General features: G+C 43.9%; 1 protein-coding gene across 5 annotated transcripts in view; it reads left to right on the top strand.

Annotated features, from left to right (window-relative positions):
* Positions 1-16,638, top strand: part of CMIP (c-Maf inducing protein) — a 216,633-nt gene that overhangs the window by 140,840 nt on the left and 59,155 nt on the right. Inside the window, exon 1 of one of the 5 annotated variants that reach the window (XM_055000401.1) lies at positions 13,766-13,789. The exons of the other annotated variants lie outside the window; for them this stretch is intronic. Coding sequence (XP_054856376.1) covers positions 13,778-13,789 — 12 coding nt within the window. The 5' untranslated portion in view covers positions 13,766-13,777. Of the gene's footprint in view, positions 1-13,765; positions 13,790-16,638 lie in introns of those variants that run through there. 5 annotated transcript variants of the gene reach the window in all.

Raw genomic sequence — 16,638 nt, 5'->3', positions numbered from 1 at the left:
AATATAAGACTAGAGGTGGGCATGAACTGAAATATGAACCAAAGTTTGTCATGAACCAGGCTGCTTTTTGGTTCACAAACTGGTGTTTTGTTGGAGAGAATTTCTGACGAACCGCGACAATTTTTAGGGCAGTTCGTTTGGTTCGTTTTTCAGTTCATCCCTGCAGACAGCCAGGTGCCAATCAGTCAGTTTCCTAGGCAATGGGGGTGGGGCTTTCTGCAGACTTGCTGCCCCGGAAGTGACATATTCACGAACCAAACAAACCGGTTCACAAACTGGGCAATTTCATGCTGGTTCGTGGTTCATGAAACACAATGAACCCCGAACCACCACAAACCACTATTTTCCCAGTTCGTGCCCCATCTCAATATAAGACTTCTCCATTACAAGGCACAATTAGCTTATGCAGTTTATCACCCCAAAACATTGTGTGTGTTTCCAGCAAGGGGCCTGCCATAACCTATGCAGCAGAAGGAGATGGGAATGAAGTGGTAAAAAGAATCATACTACTTCAGACTGCAGAAGCAGACTACCATTTTTAATGTTACCTGATGTAAACAAATTCACTGGTGGAGAGTGCCCTCAAGTCATAGCTGACTTATGGCAACCCCTGGTGGGGTTTGCAGGGCAAGAAACTAGCTTCTGCAATGCTGGTCTTTGCTGGAAGTCTCCTTTCCAATTCCTAACCTAGACCAACCCTGCTTAGCTTCTGAGATCTGATGAGATCAGGCTCACCTGGGAGATCTGCAAGCAGAAAATAAATATGTTAGGGAACAGTGTGATCTAGAACCTCTTTCCTTAATGTGCCAGTTTTAGACTTGTCAGGCTTTTTAAAATGGCATTCTTCATATTTAATCTGAAATGGTAGAATCCTTCCGTTTGCTCTCAGGATGCTACTGTCAGGATGAAATATAAATAAATAAAATAAATACTGCTTGTGGAGTGGGCTGGGGAGGGGTTCAGAGGGGTTACAACTATACAGTTCCATAGGTAATGGACAGGTTGGATCCAGACAGTTTTTACACTCAGCATTGTCTAGTTCTCTGCTTTACTGTAGTCCCATGTTTAGGTCCGATGATCCCCAGAATAGACAGATGTGATGGTTAAAAGGAACCCCTTCCTTTTTTACCAGCGGAATAGAAGGCTGAATCCAACCCACTGTTTATAACTTAGTCACAGCGTTATAAAGCTCGCTGGCCAGCCTTAGACCGTTCTCTCAGCCTAACCTTTTTTAAAAAATGCTGCTACCAGCATTTCGGAAGGATGGGAACATGCTAATACAATAGACTGCTGATGTGAAATCTGCAATCCTTCTCTGGAAATCGGAATAGTAGAGACAGGTGGGTGGGATCGTGGGAAGAGAAGGATGATTCATTGTCTGTAGCCACTTCAAAGTGAAGGTATTCTTGTGTAAAAGGGATCTGCTTTGAGAGCTTTGTGCTGCATTTGATGTGCGGAGATTTGAATTCATTCTGGATAGAAACTGTTGCTCTGAAATGGAACACCTCCCTGTGAAAACAAGGGAATCGGCGCTGTAAAGTTCTGTTTCTCGTAATCCAGCAGCCAGCTGTTTCCCCTCTTCCTCCTCCTCCCCATCTTGCTTTCTTAAAGCCGCCTGCGTGTGCGTCGCATCTGCATTCGGTACCCGAGCCTCCCTGAGGGTCTTGCAGCAGCTTTTCTGAAACAAGCACGTTTCTCAGGCTGGGCACATCTCTTTTTTTGCTGACGACACTGATGATGCAGGTACGCTGGGGAGAGGAGGCTATTTCACAGCCATTTATGGTGATGCTGGGCTGAAACCCCAGGAAAATAGCACGTTTTGCCAAAGAAGGGGGAGCAAAATAGGTAGGTAAACAGATTTTTTTTTAATTTGTTTCTCCCGTCTCTGGAAGACTGTAGTAGATGAGGAAGTGTGTAGGGGGGGGGGGGACAAGGAACAGTTGTGGCTGTGAAAGGTGGAGGAAATAAAAAGGCCAAGAGATCAGGAGTGACAGCCATTCCTTTTAATCTGATTTGGCATTGTAATTGCTTTGAATGTGACTCAGTGGCAAAACGGTCTTGCTAAATTGGAAACTGATCTGAGAAGGTGCCCCCCTCCCCGCTTAGGAGATGAATGTTCATAATTGACTGATGAGGTGCTGAGTTTTTGAGATAGCTAGGAGGGAATATAAAAAAGCTGATCTGTCTGAGACATCTCTGGGGTTTTGGGGGGACAAGCTTTTGTAGGGTTGCCAGCTCCAAGTTGGGAAATTCCTGGAGATCTGGGGGGTGAAACCTGGAGAAAGTGGGGTTTGGGGAGGGAAAGAACCTTGGCATGGCATAATTCCATAGAGCCCACCCCCCAAAGTAGCCATTTTCTCCAGGTGAACTGATCTCTGTAGCCTGGAGACGAGTTGTAATACCAGGAGATCTCCAGCCACTACCTGGAGGCTGTCAACCCTAAGCTTTTGCTTATGTTGGGATGGTTGGGCAGAGTATGCGAGATTACAGATTTTTATTACACATGGACAAATATATTTTTTTCAGCCTTGAGGCTGGAGGCCGGTTGCCTGGGCAACAGGCAGATTGGGCCTGGTTCCCCCTGCAACAGGAGATGTTTTGTGAGTGTGTAATCTCCGCCTGCTCTCCCTTCCTCTGAATAACAGGTCAAAGTACGAGGAGATAAGGCCCTCTTTGCAAGAGCTTGCACTCAGGCCTAACAAGCTGCTAACAAACATCAGTGACTCATTCTGAAAACCACAGCCTATAAATTAGAATCAGATGTGGCCCAAGAAGTAGAATCTAAAAAGAAAAGAAGAAGAAAAGATTCTGCCGCATTCATACTCCGGGGGTTTCTAGGGAGCAGGGCATGAATGCAGAGGGGTTTTTATTTCAAAAGTTTATGGATCAGGGTCAGGTGGAAACAGGGAAGTGAAGGATCTTGCTTAGCAGGGGCAAAGTTTCCTGGCTTTTCCAGACTACTGCACTGGTTAATTGGTTAGAAATGGTCATACTGGGCAGAACAGTAAAATATTGGCTGGTTAGGATGGAATCCTGTGTATGCATTTGCACCCCTTTATAACCTGGAAACAGTAAGCGAGCTCACAGCTAGTTGCTAAGCAACCTGTTGTTACACTTCCCGCCATGCAGATAGCCAGTAATGGAAACAGAGGTGGCCTCAAATTCCTCCTCTACCATGAAACTTAAAGAGTGGCTTTGGGCTGTCCTTCAGCCTAGCCTGCCCTTGAAGGTTGTTGTGAGGCTAAAATTGGACAATGCTATTCATCCCACACAGCTTGAACAACAGCGTATGGATTTCCTGGCAGCATATAGATCTTGCTTACAACCAGGGCTTTTTTTCAGCAGGAACGCGGTGGAACGGAGTTCCAGAACCTCTTGAAAATGGTCACATGGCTGGTGGCCCCGCCCCCTGATCTCCAGACGGAGGGGAGTTTAGATTGCCCTTGGCGAGGGCAACCCACTGAGTTCCGCCACCTCTTTTCCCAGAAAAAAAGCCCTGCTTCCAACAATGGCATTTAGTGGCAGACCCCAGACTGTGATGATTTCCTTCACGATATGAGTTCTTCAGGACTGTTTATCTGACCTGTATATACACAAACCCGTTTCCCGGGATCTTGACCTTTCACATAAGTTTTGTCATTTGAGGTGGCTGAAGAGAGTATTGTAAATCATTCTACCCTGCAATAGTATTACCAAGTGTTACCAGTTTGGAATCTTATTTAGACTTGGGGGGGGGGGGTGATTGAGAACTCCCCAACCCCAAATTTCCTCCTCCAGGATGCAGTAGGGTTGAGAAGGTCAATATTTCCTCCCCCTGCTTCACCACCCCTCTTCACTGATGCTCAGCTTTGTTATACTTTCTGTATCTTCTAGGAGACAAAGAGCAAGTTCAGCCTTAGGGACATGTTGGTTTTTTAAAAAAACTTCTCTAGTTTTTCTTCATTCTGGAAAAGTCAAGTGGGTACGCAGAACACACATGCGCTGCTCCTCACAAGCACCTATTTCTTTCTCTGATCAGAAAGGGCCATGATATACCTTCATTGGCTTTTTGATATGGCTCTCTGTCTAGGGCTATATGCAGCATTCCTTGTCACAGCTCATAAGTTCAGCTGTTTCTCATAAGCAGGCGATTGCTCATGAGGAGACCTCCCTCCAGCCTGGGGATGCTAGCTAACTTGAAAACCTATTCCCCCATTTCTTCTCAATCCCTCCTCCAAATCTTGGAATATTGGTAAGGGTAGAACGTCCAAGAACAACCACACTATAGCTTTTGAAGCTTGGCTCTGTCTCCCCGTGCAGGGCAGATGTCCTATTCTGTTGTTTTTTGATCCCTCATAACATCATGTTATTAAGAGCAGAGCAAGACTTCTTAAACCTGGTGAGATGTGTTGGGAAGAAATGGGTCTTAATGAAATCAAGGCTCAGCTGGCAGAATTACACCTAGTATGAAGGCAGTGAGAAGGAGACATAGAGGATGCCTACGGAAGTAGGGCTCACAAAACCAGTTGGAGTACTTCACGCTGTGGGTAGGGCCTCTATACGGCCCCCTCTCCCTTCACAAGGAAAGCTAGTATGACAGTGAGACGGCTAGGCAACCTCTTCCTCACACGTGCTAGTTTTCTGTGGGCATGGACTTTTTAAATGGAGAAAATGTGCCACCATTCACCCCTGCACCCACCCCTGCAGCCTTCAGTCTGAAGTTGACCACTTCAGTCTCTGATAAGGAGGGTAAAAGGCTGATAGTTAAGATCTGGCAACCTGGCTAAAATGTAACCTCAATTTGACTCGGGAGGAAGAGAGCTCCTTCTTCCCCTCATTGCACACCTCCGCACTGAGGCCTGCTTCATGTTTTGAGAACCCTGATTACAGGACAGTAATTTTCCAGCAGCTTTCCTCAGAACTCTGATGGTTGGAGATGGTTGACTAGCTGCCCAAAAGTTAACTTGTCTACTGCTGCTAGCCTTTGCCTTCAGCACCCAGCCGCAGGTGACATTTGAGTGTGCCTGCTAGGACAAAGTTTAGTTTGCATGAGGTGACTAGTAGGCCCAGCGAGCCCACTTAGGGTTGCCCCTTCCAAGTTGGGAAATTCCTGATGGTTTTGGAGGGTGGGATTTGGGGGAAAGGAGGGAGCTCAGCAAGGTACAATGCCATACAGTCCACCTTCCAAGGCAGCCACTTTATCCAGGGGAACTGATCTTTGTAGTCTGGAGATCAGTTGGGATTCCTATGGAGCTCCAGTAGGGTTGCCAGCTCCAAGTTGGAAAATTCCTGGAGATCTGGGGGATGAAACCTGGAGAAACTAGAGAAAGTGGGGTTTGGGGAGCGAAAGGACCTTGGCATGGCATAATTCCATAAATTCCATCCCCCAATGTAGCCATTTTCTCCAGGTGAACTGATCTCTGTGGCCTGGAGACCAGTTGTAATCCCAGGAGATCTCCAGCCACTACCTGGAGGCTGGCAACCCTAATCTCCAGCCAACACCTGGAAGTTGACAACCTTAAGCTTGGTTATTGAGCTCCCCCTCCCCAGCAGTGAATGCTCCTACCAGTGCTGCTTTGAGTCCTTTGCAATGCATTTCATTCTCAGCAGAAAAATGGATGATGGAAACTTAGTTTCCCCTAAGGGATGGGAAAATATCTACTGCTGTAAAGCAAAACAAAGCTCACAACATAAGAACTAATTTGTAAAAAGTTTAATATTGGTGCCAGAGCTGTATCCTCAAGAAAAAACACAGTGCACAGTAGAACAACAAATCAAAATAATTATCAATATTGATTTTAGGTTTTGACAAATGATTGATTTCTTTGTATTGCTTTTATTTATCATTTGTTGCGGAGCACTTTTTAAGCTTACCAAAGTGAAATGCAACTCGTAAACCACTCCTATATTGTTTATTCCATATACTGTTATTTTGAATCAATGACAAAGCAAAAAAAAAATCAGTAATTTGAATTTTTAAAAATTTACTACAAATTTCTATGATTCTGCCAATAGGAAACTTTGAGCAATTTTTGTCATCATCGTTTTTCTGTGGGTTCTTTGGCGGAGATGTTTTCTGCAGTAGTAAAGGAATTCCACATAGAGTGCCATTAAAAATAAATTAACACCCCCATCAAATCTTTTTTCTGTAATGAGCAAAATATGGAACTGCCAGGGATGTGAGGAAGCATAGGACAGATGCGTTAAGGTTGGCGCCAGGGCCCAAGGAGAGGAATATTTGCCAAAAGGGAATGGAAGCAAGAGTGGAACGTTTCAGGGAATGCATCAAGGTTTGTGATCCAAATGTCTCCTTTGTGGGATGAGTCTGGCTTGGTATAATTGTGTTTTTCGGTATTAAGTACAGCTGAACTCGCCGTTAGTCTCTCTTAAGGACAGAAGAATGTTGCTTGGTCCTTAGGCATGTAGAACCATGAAGGTCGGTATAGAGACTGCAAGATATGTCTTGGGGCTGAGCCTACTGAAAAGACACATTCCAGCCCAAAAACTACAAGCAAAGCATTAGCAAGAAAATCCCTTCTCTGTGATGAATGAAGAGGTGAAAGGTGTTGACTCTCTTCCAGTCTGATCTCATAGTTAAAATAAAAATAATAAAAAACATGGCTTCCTTCAATATAAGCTGTTAATATAAATGGTAAACCGCCAATGTCATATGTGCTTTCCCAAACCTGCCAGATCCTAGCCCGCTATTCTAACCACTACAGGAACTCCTCATATCAGCCACAAGAACTCCTCATATAAGCAGGAAAATATGACTTAAATTTGCTGCAAGGAAGAGGTAGACCCCTGATGAGTATTAAGCATCCTCCAAGAGACATGAAATGCTGGGATCAGTACAAAAAACAGCCTGCTCAGGCTCAGATGCTGGGCAGGAAAGGAATGTTTCAAAGAATCGATCTTCTCCCCTTATGATTTCTCTCAGGCCCTCCAGTTTTTGTAAGTGTAGATAACAAGCTGTTCCATACATTTCCTTTCTTTGTCAAGCCTCTGAAGGTTTTGTTAGACTCTAGCATCATAGCAAGAGCTTTTTTATGTCAAGTGTGGGCAGGGCCATATTAACCCATGGCCGGGCCCCTAGGTTTTCAGGTATTTGGGGCCCCCTCCGGCACTTCAGTCTTTCACCCCACTACAGCTGACATCCTGACCCTGGTACGGTAGGTACTAGACCACAGTACATAGCCCTGTATCCATTTTGAGGGTCTCCTGAAGAATTCTATTCACCATTTTAAAATATTTTTATTGCTTGAGTAGAACTCTTCAGGAAAGCACATTTTGTGGGTATAATTGTTTCATACTGTAATATTTTGAAGTGAATAAATTTTTTATTATTTATTGAAAATAAATAATTTATGGATAATTGTTTTAATATAAGAGACAATTTGTTTCACTTCAATTAAAAAGCAGTTAATTATCTTATTAATAGAGGTTATATAAGGGAATCAATTAATTGTAATTTATGTGGAGGTGTGCCTCATCAAAAAAAATTGACGGGCCCCTAGTCCCTGTGGGGCCCCTAGGCTTCGGCCCACTCAGCCTTATGAATAATACAGCCCTGGGGCAAAGGAAAAGCACTTCTGAGTGAAGGGGTTCATGTTGCCTGGTGGTGGAGAGTGTTGTCAAATCATAGCTGACTTATGGCAACCCCTAGCATAGAGGGTTTTTTTACACTTGTGCATCCCTGCAAGCAAAATTAAGTGGTGTATTTGTAGACACCTGTGCAATAATGGCACTGTTCCCCCCCACACACACACACACTATTCCCTGTTGTCAGCTGATGAAGTCCATTGTGTGTAAGATATTGTGTATTTGTGTGTGCGTGCCCTATGGCTGCCATTGGCTTGGTGGCAGCAGTGGGCAATCTTCCACTGTTAATCCCTCATTAATTTAGCAGCATGAGAAAAATGGATGTGTGTTAACGGTGATGCATCAATGGTGACGCTCTAACCCCCCCCCCCCCCCGCAATTTTTCTGTAGAGATTGGAGGAATTCATGGAGCATGTACCCGGAAGTGACATTGTGTCTTTAATCTCTGTAGTAAAGACCATAGACATTGGGAGAATTCCTAGAGGGGCATGGAGTAAGTGACATCACCTCCCCCAAACTCCACCCTCCTCACTCACTACCCAAAATAGCTCCCAGCGTTTGCCAGAGCAGGGATAGCAGTCTTAGCATGTGTGTGCACACACACATAACCTGTTAATTTTGATCAGGAGCATTAAACGTTCAGATAGACAAAATTTCATAGGCAAGCATGTTTTCATATTCAGAAATGGGATCTTGAAAGACCCAAATTGTTTACTGAAAGACTCCTGCAAAAAAAACCCGAAACACTTTTTTTTCACCATTTACGTTTTATTCCTTTTAGGCAGCTGCTTTGATGCAATTTTTTAAAAAATTTCTCCTTCTGCCAAGTCAGGGACCATGAGCCAGTGTGCTTGTGTCACTGAAGCCAATCAGATTTGGCTATATTATAACAACACTGTACAGCTAAATGAGAGTGAGAGCTTCCTGCCCTCCATTCAGAATGGGAGAAAAATTCTATATTACGTGCCAATTGTCATGGTCTCTCCCATTTCAGCTCAGCCCTAACACAAAGTCATAAAGAAAAATAATTGAAATTTGACGAATGTGTAGTATGTCTTTCCTACATCCTCAAGGCAGATACCACCAACACACTTCTATCTGGACTTAGCAGCAAAATTCAGAATGTGTGGGTTTAGGAAGGTTGAACCTTGCTAGCACTCACTAGAGAAATTAAAGGAAATGAATGTGAACTTTGCATGGTTGAGGCCCGCCCTGTAGAGGGCGAAGGAGGAATTCTCTACTGAAATCTTGTCATTTTCTCATTTTTCTGGAGCCGACTTCCTCAGCACTCAGAAGTAAATCAATAGTTTTCGGCACACCCAGCCCGTGGGAAGCCAATCGTACACTTCAGCTGTAGCATTAGCATGTCTGCAAGGAATGAGAGATTCATTACAGGGACAGATGGTCCCTGTAGGAATCCTGTCGTGACTGGAACTGAGGGTGGGTTCGGATTTTACAGACTGGAACAAGATCCGAATTGGATTTTCATGGGTGAAATTTGTTTGAGGTTGCAGAAGCAGAACATGAGATGCCACGCTAGCAAGGAATGGAAAGAATGGTTGTAAGGAAGAGCAAGGGAGAAAAAAATGAGGACTCAAGGCTGGGTTTCCTCAGGGAGTGGGTCTAGTGACTTCACAAGGGACATCACAAAATCCCAAGACAACAGTTTCCTTTTCCATCTGTGTGCATTCAGTGTCCCATCCGACGGCACAAAGATCATGATAGGGGTTTGCTGATGTCATTCAATACTCTAGGGCTTTGGACATGCGTCTTTGCAGAAGTCAGAGTTGGCAAAATAGGCTTGGAAGTCAACGAAAGCGTGGTATGCTGTGTTTCGATGATATGTGAATCATTAAAAAAGAAAAGCCCGTGTCTTACTTATCTGACCGTTTTGAACTTTTAATTTATGTCAAAAAAAATTGCCCCCTTTTTTTTCTAACAAAAAATTCAAGATGGGTTGTAATGTTATATAAAAAGATAATAAAAACACCAATAGAAAACAGAATAAAACAGCATGATTTAAATACTGATATCAAGTCTTCTTGGAACTCATCTGAGCCTCTACCCCTCCTAATTTGCCGATCGGCAAAAAAGCAGGCTGGGTTAAGTCAGTCTTACATCACCTCTGAAAATATCGTCAAAATTGGAGCCTGTTCCACCAGATAGGTGCTGGGATGAAAAGACACTTCTGCCCAGTTATCTATGTAAAAATGTATAGTTTCGAAAGGTGAATATTAATTAGTCAAAAGGTTGCCAAACAGGAGTTTCCTTCTTCCTTTCACTATGCCGTCCTAGGCGCCCTTCTATGTCCATTGAAGTCAAAGGGCTTAGAAGAGTTCAACTCTGTTTAGGACGGCACTGCCAGGTTACCAAGATGGCAGGATACCAATAGAGCTAGAAAGGAAAAAAGTAGGCCTGCTTTTGGGGCCAGGGGCAAAGCAATACAAAGTATTTAGTGGAGGGAGCAAGAATCATCTAGGTTTTTTTAAACCAAGTGATTCTCTACTAGGTAAAGATGGGAGAGAGGATGCTGGCTATATAGGAGAATATTTGTTACAAGGAGGTTTTCTCATTTACTCGCAGGGTGGGGATTTTTCTGACTTCAAACCCAATTTCCTGCAGAGGAGTGGGTGAAAAAATGGCCTCCACATAGTGATCCTCTATGAATAAAGACCATAGAGACTAGGGGAGGTAGCCTAGGTTGTTGCCCAGAAGTGACATCACATTGTCCCCAAACTCTGCCCTCTCCAAGTACTGCCCCACAAATCAAGCATTTGCCAAGGCCGTGTTGGGAACCCTGTCACACACAATGACACACGAGAACATGTGGTCAAAAAGAAGGAAGGGTAACAAGGTATCAGAGAAAGGCAGAGAAAGCTAGAAACTTTTAAGTAAGGGTGTGCTATCTGATATTAGGAGGGAAAGCCAGATTTTTGTTCATCCAGCTAATCCAGCTTTCCCGAATCAAATTGGAGAATCTGGGCTCTGTCCTGGGAACTCAGCTCCAGAGTCCCAGAAAAATTGGGATAAATCTGAGAAACATGGCTTCAGCCTCTGTCTGGCTCCTTCTTGGGCTTTCCCCGCTTTTTTTCCAAGAGGGGAAAGGAAGGAGGGAGGGAGTGGGATGTACAAGTGTACATCTCTGCTTCTAAGGTTTTTCTGGCTACTTCCTAAATTACTTTCATTGGAGGTAAGTTTTAGACCAAGGGAGAGAGGATTTTATTTAATGCTTATTTTATTTTCCTTTGCTCAGAAGTTATTATTCTCTGTGTAACTAAAGACTGCTCGTATAACTAGAGATAACATTTTCTTTTTTCCTGAACTTGGTGTTATGTGATCGGTATCTCCATCCACATATAAAAGCCTTACTTGTTCTTTACCAAGAGCCTGACTGAATCTAAATAACTCTTAACAACTGGGATTCCTAAGATTTTTGAGGAGTAGGAGGGAGATTCTTAATGTGGACAGAAACAGCATGTCTGGATTATAAACCATACATCAAGTAAACTTTTAATTCCCAACCTTCTGTCGACAGTGAAAAGGAATCCTTTGGGTGCTGGAGTGAGAGAGTATTTATTTAATTTTACTTCATTTACACCTCGCCTTTCTCCCCATTGGGGACCCCAAACGGCTTACATAATTCTCCTCCCCTCCATTTTATCCTCACAACAACCATGTGAGGTAGGATAGACTGCGAGCATGTGACCAGCTTAAGGTCACCCAGGAAGCTTCCATGGAAGAGTGAGGAATCAAACTTGGGTCACCCAGATCCTACTTCATCACCGTGGCCACTAACTACGCAGAGTAAAGTTGGAGACGTTGAGCTTTAGTGTTTTGAGACCCAGGCCAGTGGAGTAAATTCCATGTTCCCTGTGGTAAAAAGAGGCTCAGAGGCAGCCACAGAGAAAGTTCTGTTTCTAGCTGACATAGGTCTAAGTTAACGGCAGGATAGAATTCATAACAACAATTGATCAGCTGACTAGAGCAACTTCTGCGGGATGATGCTGACTACAGAATGATCTTTAATTTAAAGCACAGTTTCTGATTTCTGGAAACTGGAACCAATTGCCATGTGTTAAATGTTGGTTGTTAAAATGATAGCGTTCTTTACTTCAGGTTACACAGAGTGTCCGTTTTTGTGGCGGGAAGGGGAATGTACCTCAGGAACTGAGGATATGCCCACCAAGGAGATGGCCACAGGTTCAGTCCTTGACACTTCTAACTAAAAATGGTCTTGAGAAGCATGACTAGAAAAGACCTCTGGCTGAAACTTTTGAGAGCTGTGGCCAGTTAGAGTCAACCAAACTAGGCTAGATGGACGGATGATCTGATTCACTGAAGCATAGGAAGCCACCTGATTCTGAACCAAGTGACGAGTCAGACAGACAGGGGTCTCAGGGAACAGGGGTCTCAGGGAACAGGTAGGCTTTGGAAGCCAGACAAGCGAGAACAGCCCGTAGATCTTAAGGCAGCAACCTTACCACCGAGAGGCAGGTACTTCAGAGGAAATGCTTGCTTACTTGGATTTCCCCGGAGGCTTGCTAAGCAAAGTACGTGGCAACTAGCCAGAAATCCAAAGGCGGCTCTGAGACAGTCAAAATGAGGACTTGATCCTGAGAGATCCCTGTGTTTTCTGCTTTTGGGCGTAACCATGCCACCTGGCCCCAGCGTTGTCTCCTTGAGCCAGAAAAGCATGAAGTTAGAGTCCCTAGATTTAAGGGTCAGGTAAAACCAGCAAAGCCAACCTCTGAGGATGCTAGAATAGCTTGGACCAAGGTTCCTTTCCTGGAAGCGAGCAAGCCATTGATTTCCCGCCCCGCCTTCGAATAGCATGTTTTGGGTAAGTATCATTCCTGGCTCTGTACTCGCAATTGTAGATGAAATGACATAGAACTGCTGTCAGTATGTACTCTTCGCATTCTTCAGTTGCTCCGATTGTGTGACTACAGATGGCTGAGCAACCCAGTGGTAACTTCCCCTGGTAGGGAGAGATGGAATCATGTAGTGAGCTGGTCCACCAGATTGACCTGCAAAGGAAAATGCCTTTGCGTTCTTGCTTCCGTTGTTACCCACCCTACAGTCTTGTTTTCCTCCCCAACTCAACTCTTTTTAATTCCTTTACAGTCTATGGAGGGGAGATGTATAAATTTCACAGGGTACGGGGTTGCAGGAGAACCTGCTTTGGCCTGTAAGCCAATAGGAAACTTCAGGCAAAGGATCAGAAACATACTGTCGTGACTCGTGAGATGTATTTGTGGGATGGGATCATGTGAGAAGCCTTGCTGGGTGCAGAAGAATAGTGCTTGCGCCCTACTTGGAGTAGGGACTTGACTTGGCATGTGTGCAACTTGTATGTTGGTAGCATTTGTATAAATAAGAGAAGTAATTTTTTGTTTTAATAATAGAGTCAGGGGAGTGTTAAAAATCCTCCTTGCCCCTTGGCAGGGCAATAGAGACCACTACCTTACCCAAGTGGTCACATTGGCGCTGCTAAGTTACCATCTGTACTTACCCGCTGCAGCACAAAAAGGTGATTACATTCTGCTGACTATTTGAAGTATTACGCTGAGAAAAACAGCATCGCATCCAGGATCAAATCCAAGATTACCCGAGTTTAAGTCTCTGGGGGACTGTTGGAGATTCTCTTCTCTCTCTCATCCCACCCTCCCTCCCTCCGTTATTCTGTGTTACTGAAACATTCTGTAAAGATAACAGTGCATTATGCAAGCATATTTAAACACCTTGTGGCCCGGGGAGCTGAAACTGAGCGAGAAAGAGACATTGATCGTTCTCTTCTTGTGACTTTTCCACTGTGGGAGCCTGGAGACAGATTGACCCTTCCATTTCAAACAATATCTTCCAGGCATCTGCCCCAGCCCTTCCAGGTCTTTTTTCCCCCTCCTTCACTATCAGGCAGAGTTTGTTCCTCTCCACCCTTCCGTTGTTTCTTCTCCTGTGAACAGCAGCACATAGAAGGCTTTACATTTCTCTGGGGGAAAAAAATACTGAAAAGGATTTGCTGTGGGTTTAGTAAGCCCCCACCTTTTTTTTCTTTTTTAGTTGTTTGTTTTAAAAGAAAAGTTGCAAGGGAGAGTTTGGCAGCCGCTTCCAAAGGTCTGCCGTCTTTCACCCAGTGCTAGCAGTTCTTCCCAAGCTGTCAGATTAGAACCATCGGCGCTGGAGGTCGGCTTCACGAATGGATTCGGAGGTGCGGAGAATGAATGCTGGGGGAGGGTTTTGGTGCCTGAGCTTGCTTGTCTGGCTTGTTGTGATCTGCTCCGGGTTTCTGTTTTGAGGGTGCCTTGTTTATTTCATGATCCGGTCGGACAGCTGAGAAATCAGCTTGCGTTGTACTTTCCCCTCCACTTTCCTTTCATTTGTGGAGATACTAGAAGAGTTTTGTGAGAAGGGCGCGTTATGTTAATGTTTGTTGCAGTTCATTGCAAGGGCTATACCTTAGAATTTTTCAAAGAATTGTTTTTCTTTTAGAAATTCTTGTTAGAAGAATTTGTTGTAAGTGCTACTTGTAATACGATACATTTGCGATGGCAACTGACAGAATATATACAGTGACATCCCAAAACGGAGTACCTGTGGTCCTAAGAGGGTGGAAGGCACCTTGGATACCCGGTGAGGACCATACGGTAGATGAACAAACAGAATCTGTTGTGGGGTGGATGAGAAACACAGCGCAACTAAGGCTCTTAACGTCTCTAAAAATGGGGTGCTGGTATTAGTAACTCCTTACACATACCTGTTGTTTACTAATATATGTATGTTTTTTTTTAAATACTTAGTCTTTTGCTAAGGGATAAAATAACCAAGATGCAGCAACGAATATGACTGTAACATTTCCAGTCTCTGATTTGCCAATAGAAATTTAGCTCAATTTAAGGGGGTTGGTTTTAAAAAAACAAACGGGCCGAATGCTAATGATGTCATCGTCATTATTATATCTGCCCTTATCCAAAGTTCCACAGAGCTCCAAAGACATTATGAAATTCTGGATGAACAGAGGGCTACCCTCTTTTCATCCATGATGGGAGAAGGGGTCAACCCCTTGGGTCAGATTGGGGTGCAAATCAATCTGGGGGTCATTAAAAGTTAAATGGGCTTGATGTCGGTGCCACTTTAATGGCTACTGAAACCTTTGGTATGTAAGCGTGTTTAAATATTGGATTGTTCCCAGCTGTGTGGGTAGGGAGCTGTCTTATATGTGCCTCTGCAGCAAGGCCTGCTTAATTTGTGTGTGTGTGTGTGTGTGATTCCGATGCTGTATGTATTTGTGTGTGGTGTGTTAATGTACAAGTAACTTTTCATTTGTCCGCTGCTGCTGATTTAATGTGGCCTCAGGGAGATTAATGGTTTCTTTGGACAAGATGACCCAGCATGACACCATCCCCCCCCACCCCAATGGGGTGCGTGAGAGATTATGGGAAGAACCAAGGAGTAAGTGATGGTTGACAGATGGGGTGGGTGTGGCCACCAGTAAGCATACAGGAAGTGAGGGAGGCAACAGAAGACTAACGTAGCATTGAAGGAGATTGGGGGTCAGCCAGAGCACATTGCATAGTGGGATGCATTGCTGGCTTATCCAAGACACAGGAGGGGCTCACTTGATGTTCTCGTGTTTGGCCAATGCCCTCTAAAGCGATGACAGCCAAATCAGCTTGGAAATCCTCATCAACATAAAATTTAAAATTGTATTTGAAAGTGCGGGGTGTGTGTGTGTGTGGAAGCCTTTATGTACTATATTTTATGACATGCTCTATTCAGACTTCTTCACCTGATGTGTGAGACACTACTCTTTTGTCTCTCTGGTTAGGCATACAGTTTTAATTTACAGGCAGACTGTAATTAAATCAGCTGTCAGGGGTTTTTTTCGGCTTGGTTGTTTTGCAAAATGCCAAGTGTAAAAACCAAAACCTGTGCCTTAAAGAGCACAGAATTTCATGCCCTCCCCCCCCTTTTGCTTTCTGCTACCTTTTGGGGTGGAGAAATTGTTGTGCTTTTTAGTCCATTATTATTATTAAGCATAAAACAAGATGCTGCATAGAGAAGGAATTGATTAATGGACACATAAATACAGATCAGGCATGGAGGGTTCTCGAAAGCACAGAGCGTTAGCCAATGGAAAACTGATCTTGTCAGAATGTAAGATGAACATGATAAAGACTTGATTGCCCTCTGTTCTGTAAATGATAAAATAAAAAACAGTGAACACTTCAGAAAGAGAGTTTTGGAGGAAGACTTGTTTATGCTTAGCCTGAAATTTATCTCATTCATGTATGTCAGTGTTTCCAGCCCAACCTTTTTAACATGGAGGAACCTCTAAATTCATTTTTCAAATCCTGAGGAACCTCCACCTATGAAAACATTTACAAGCCAGAAAAGGTTGGTGAAGAGCAGCACAATTTAATTATTGTCAAATTACTGTCAAAATTTTTATTTTTAAAGAGCCAGTGGCCATCGTCACATGGCCATAAATTTAGCGCCAAACTAGCGCCATCTCCCGATGAATGCTCACCTTATTCCGGCTCTCTTTTGATTTTGCCATTCTCCTCAATTCACGCTTTGTGACTCTTTATGTTGTCTTTATCCACTTCCGTGTGAATGCCCTGGATCGACTATGAACGCTTTGCAACACCAAAACGCTCGCTCTCCCCGATCATCTGTCTCACCTAACACTGATTCTCCTGCCCTAGACTCCCACAAGCCCCAGCGCGACCCGCAATTAAGCCTCAAAGTAATTTTTTTTTAAACGACAGCCTTATAGCGCTATAGTGCTATTTCTGCCATGGGTGGGAAACCTCTGCTACCTATCACGGTTGGCTTTTGGGTTGGCCCAGCACAACATTGGTATAATAGAAGAGTGATATAGCACAAATATGTGAACTTTTTTTTAAAAGAGGGCGGTATTTTTAGGGCCCCGTTTCTGGAGGCACTTTGACTGACCTTCGAATTACGCTTTTCCCTTTTAATGTGACTGACTGGAAGCGCAAGCAGTCGTCAAAAGATGAGAGAGTCTGTTCTAATAACAATAACAGAAGAAACTAT

Source organism: Eublepharis macularius, chromosome 16, assembly GCF_028583425.1.
Source record: "Eublepharis macularius isolate TG4126 chromosome 16, MPM_Emac_v1.0, whole genome shotgun sequence".
In the NCBI taxonomy this organism is placed as follows: Eukaryota; Metazoa; Chordata; class Lepidosauria; order Squamata; family Eublepharidae; genus Eublepharis; species Eublepharis macularius.
This window is presented reverse-complemented; position numbering and strand designations above follow the sequence as displayed.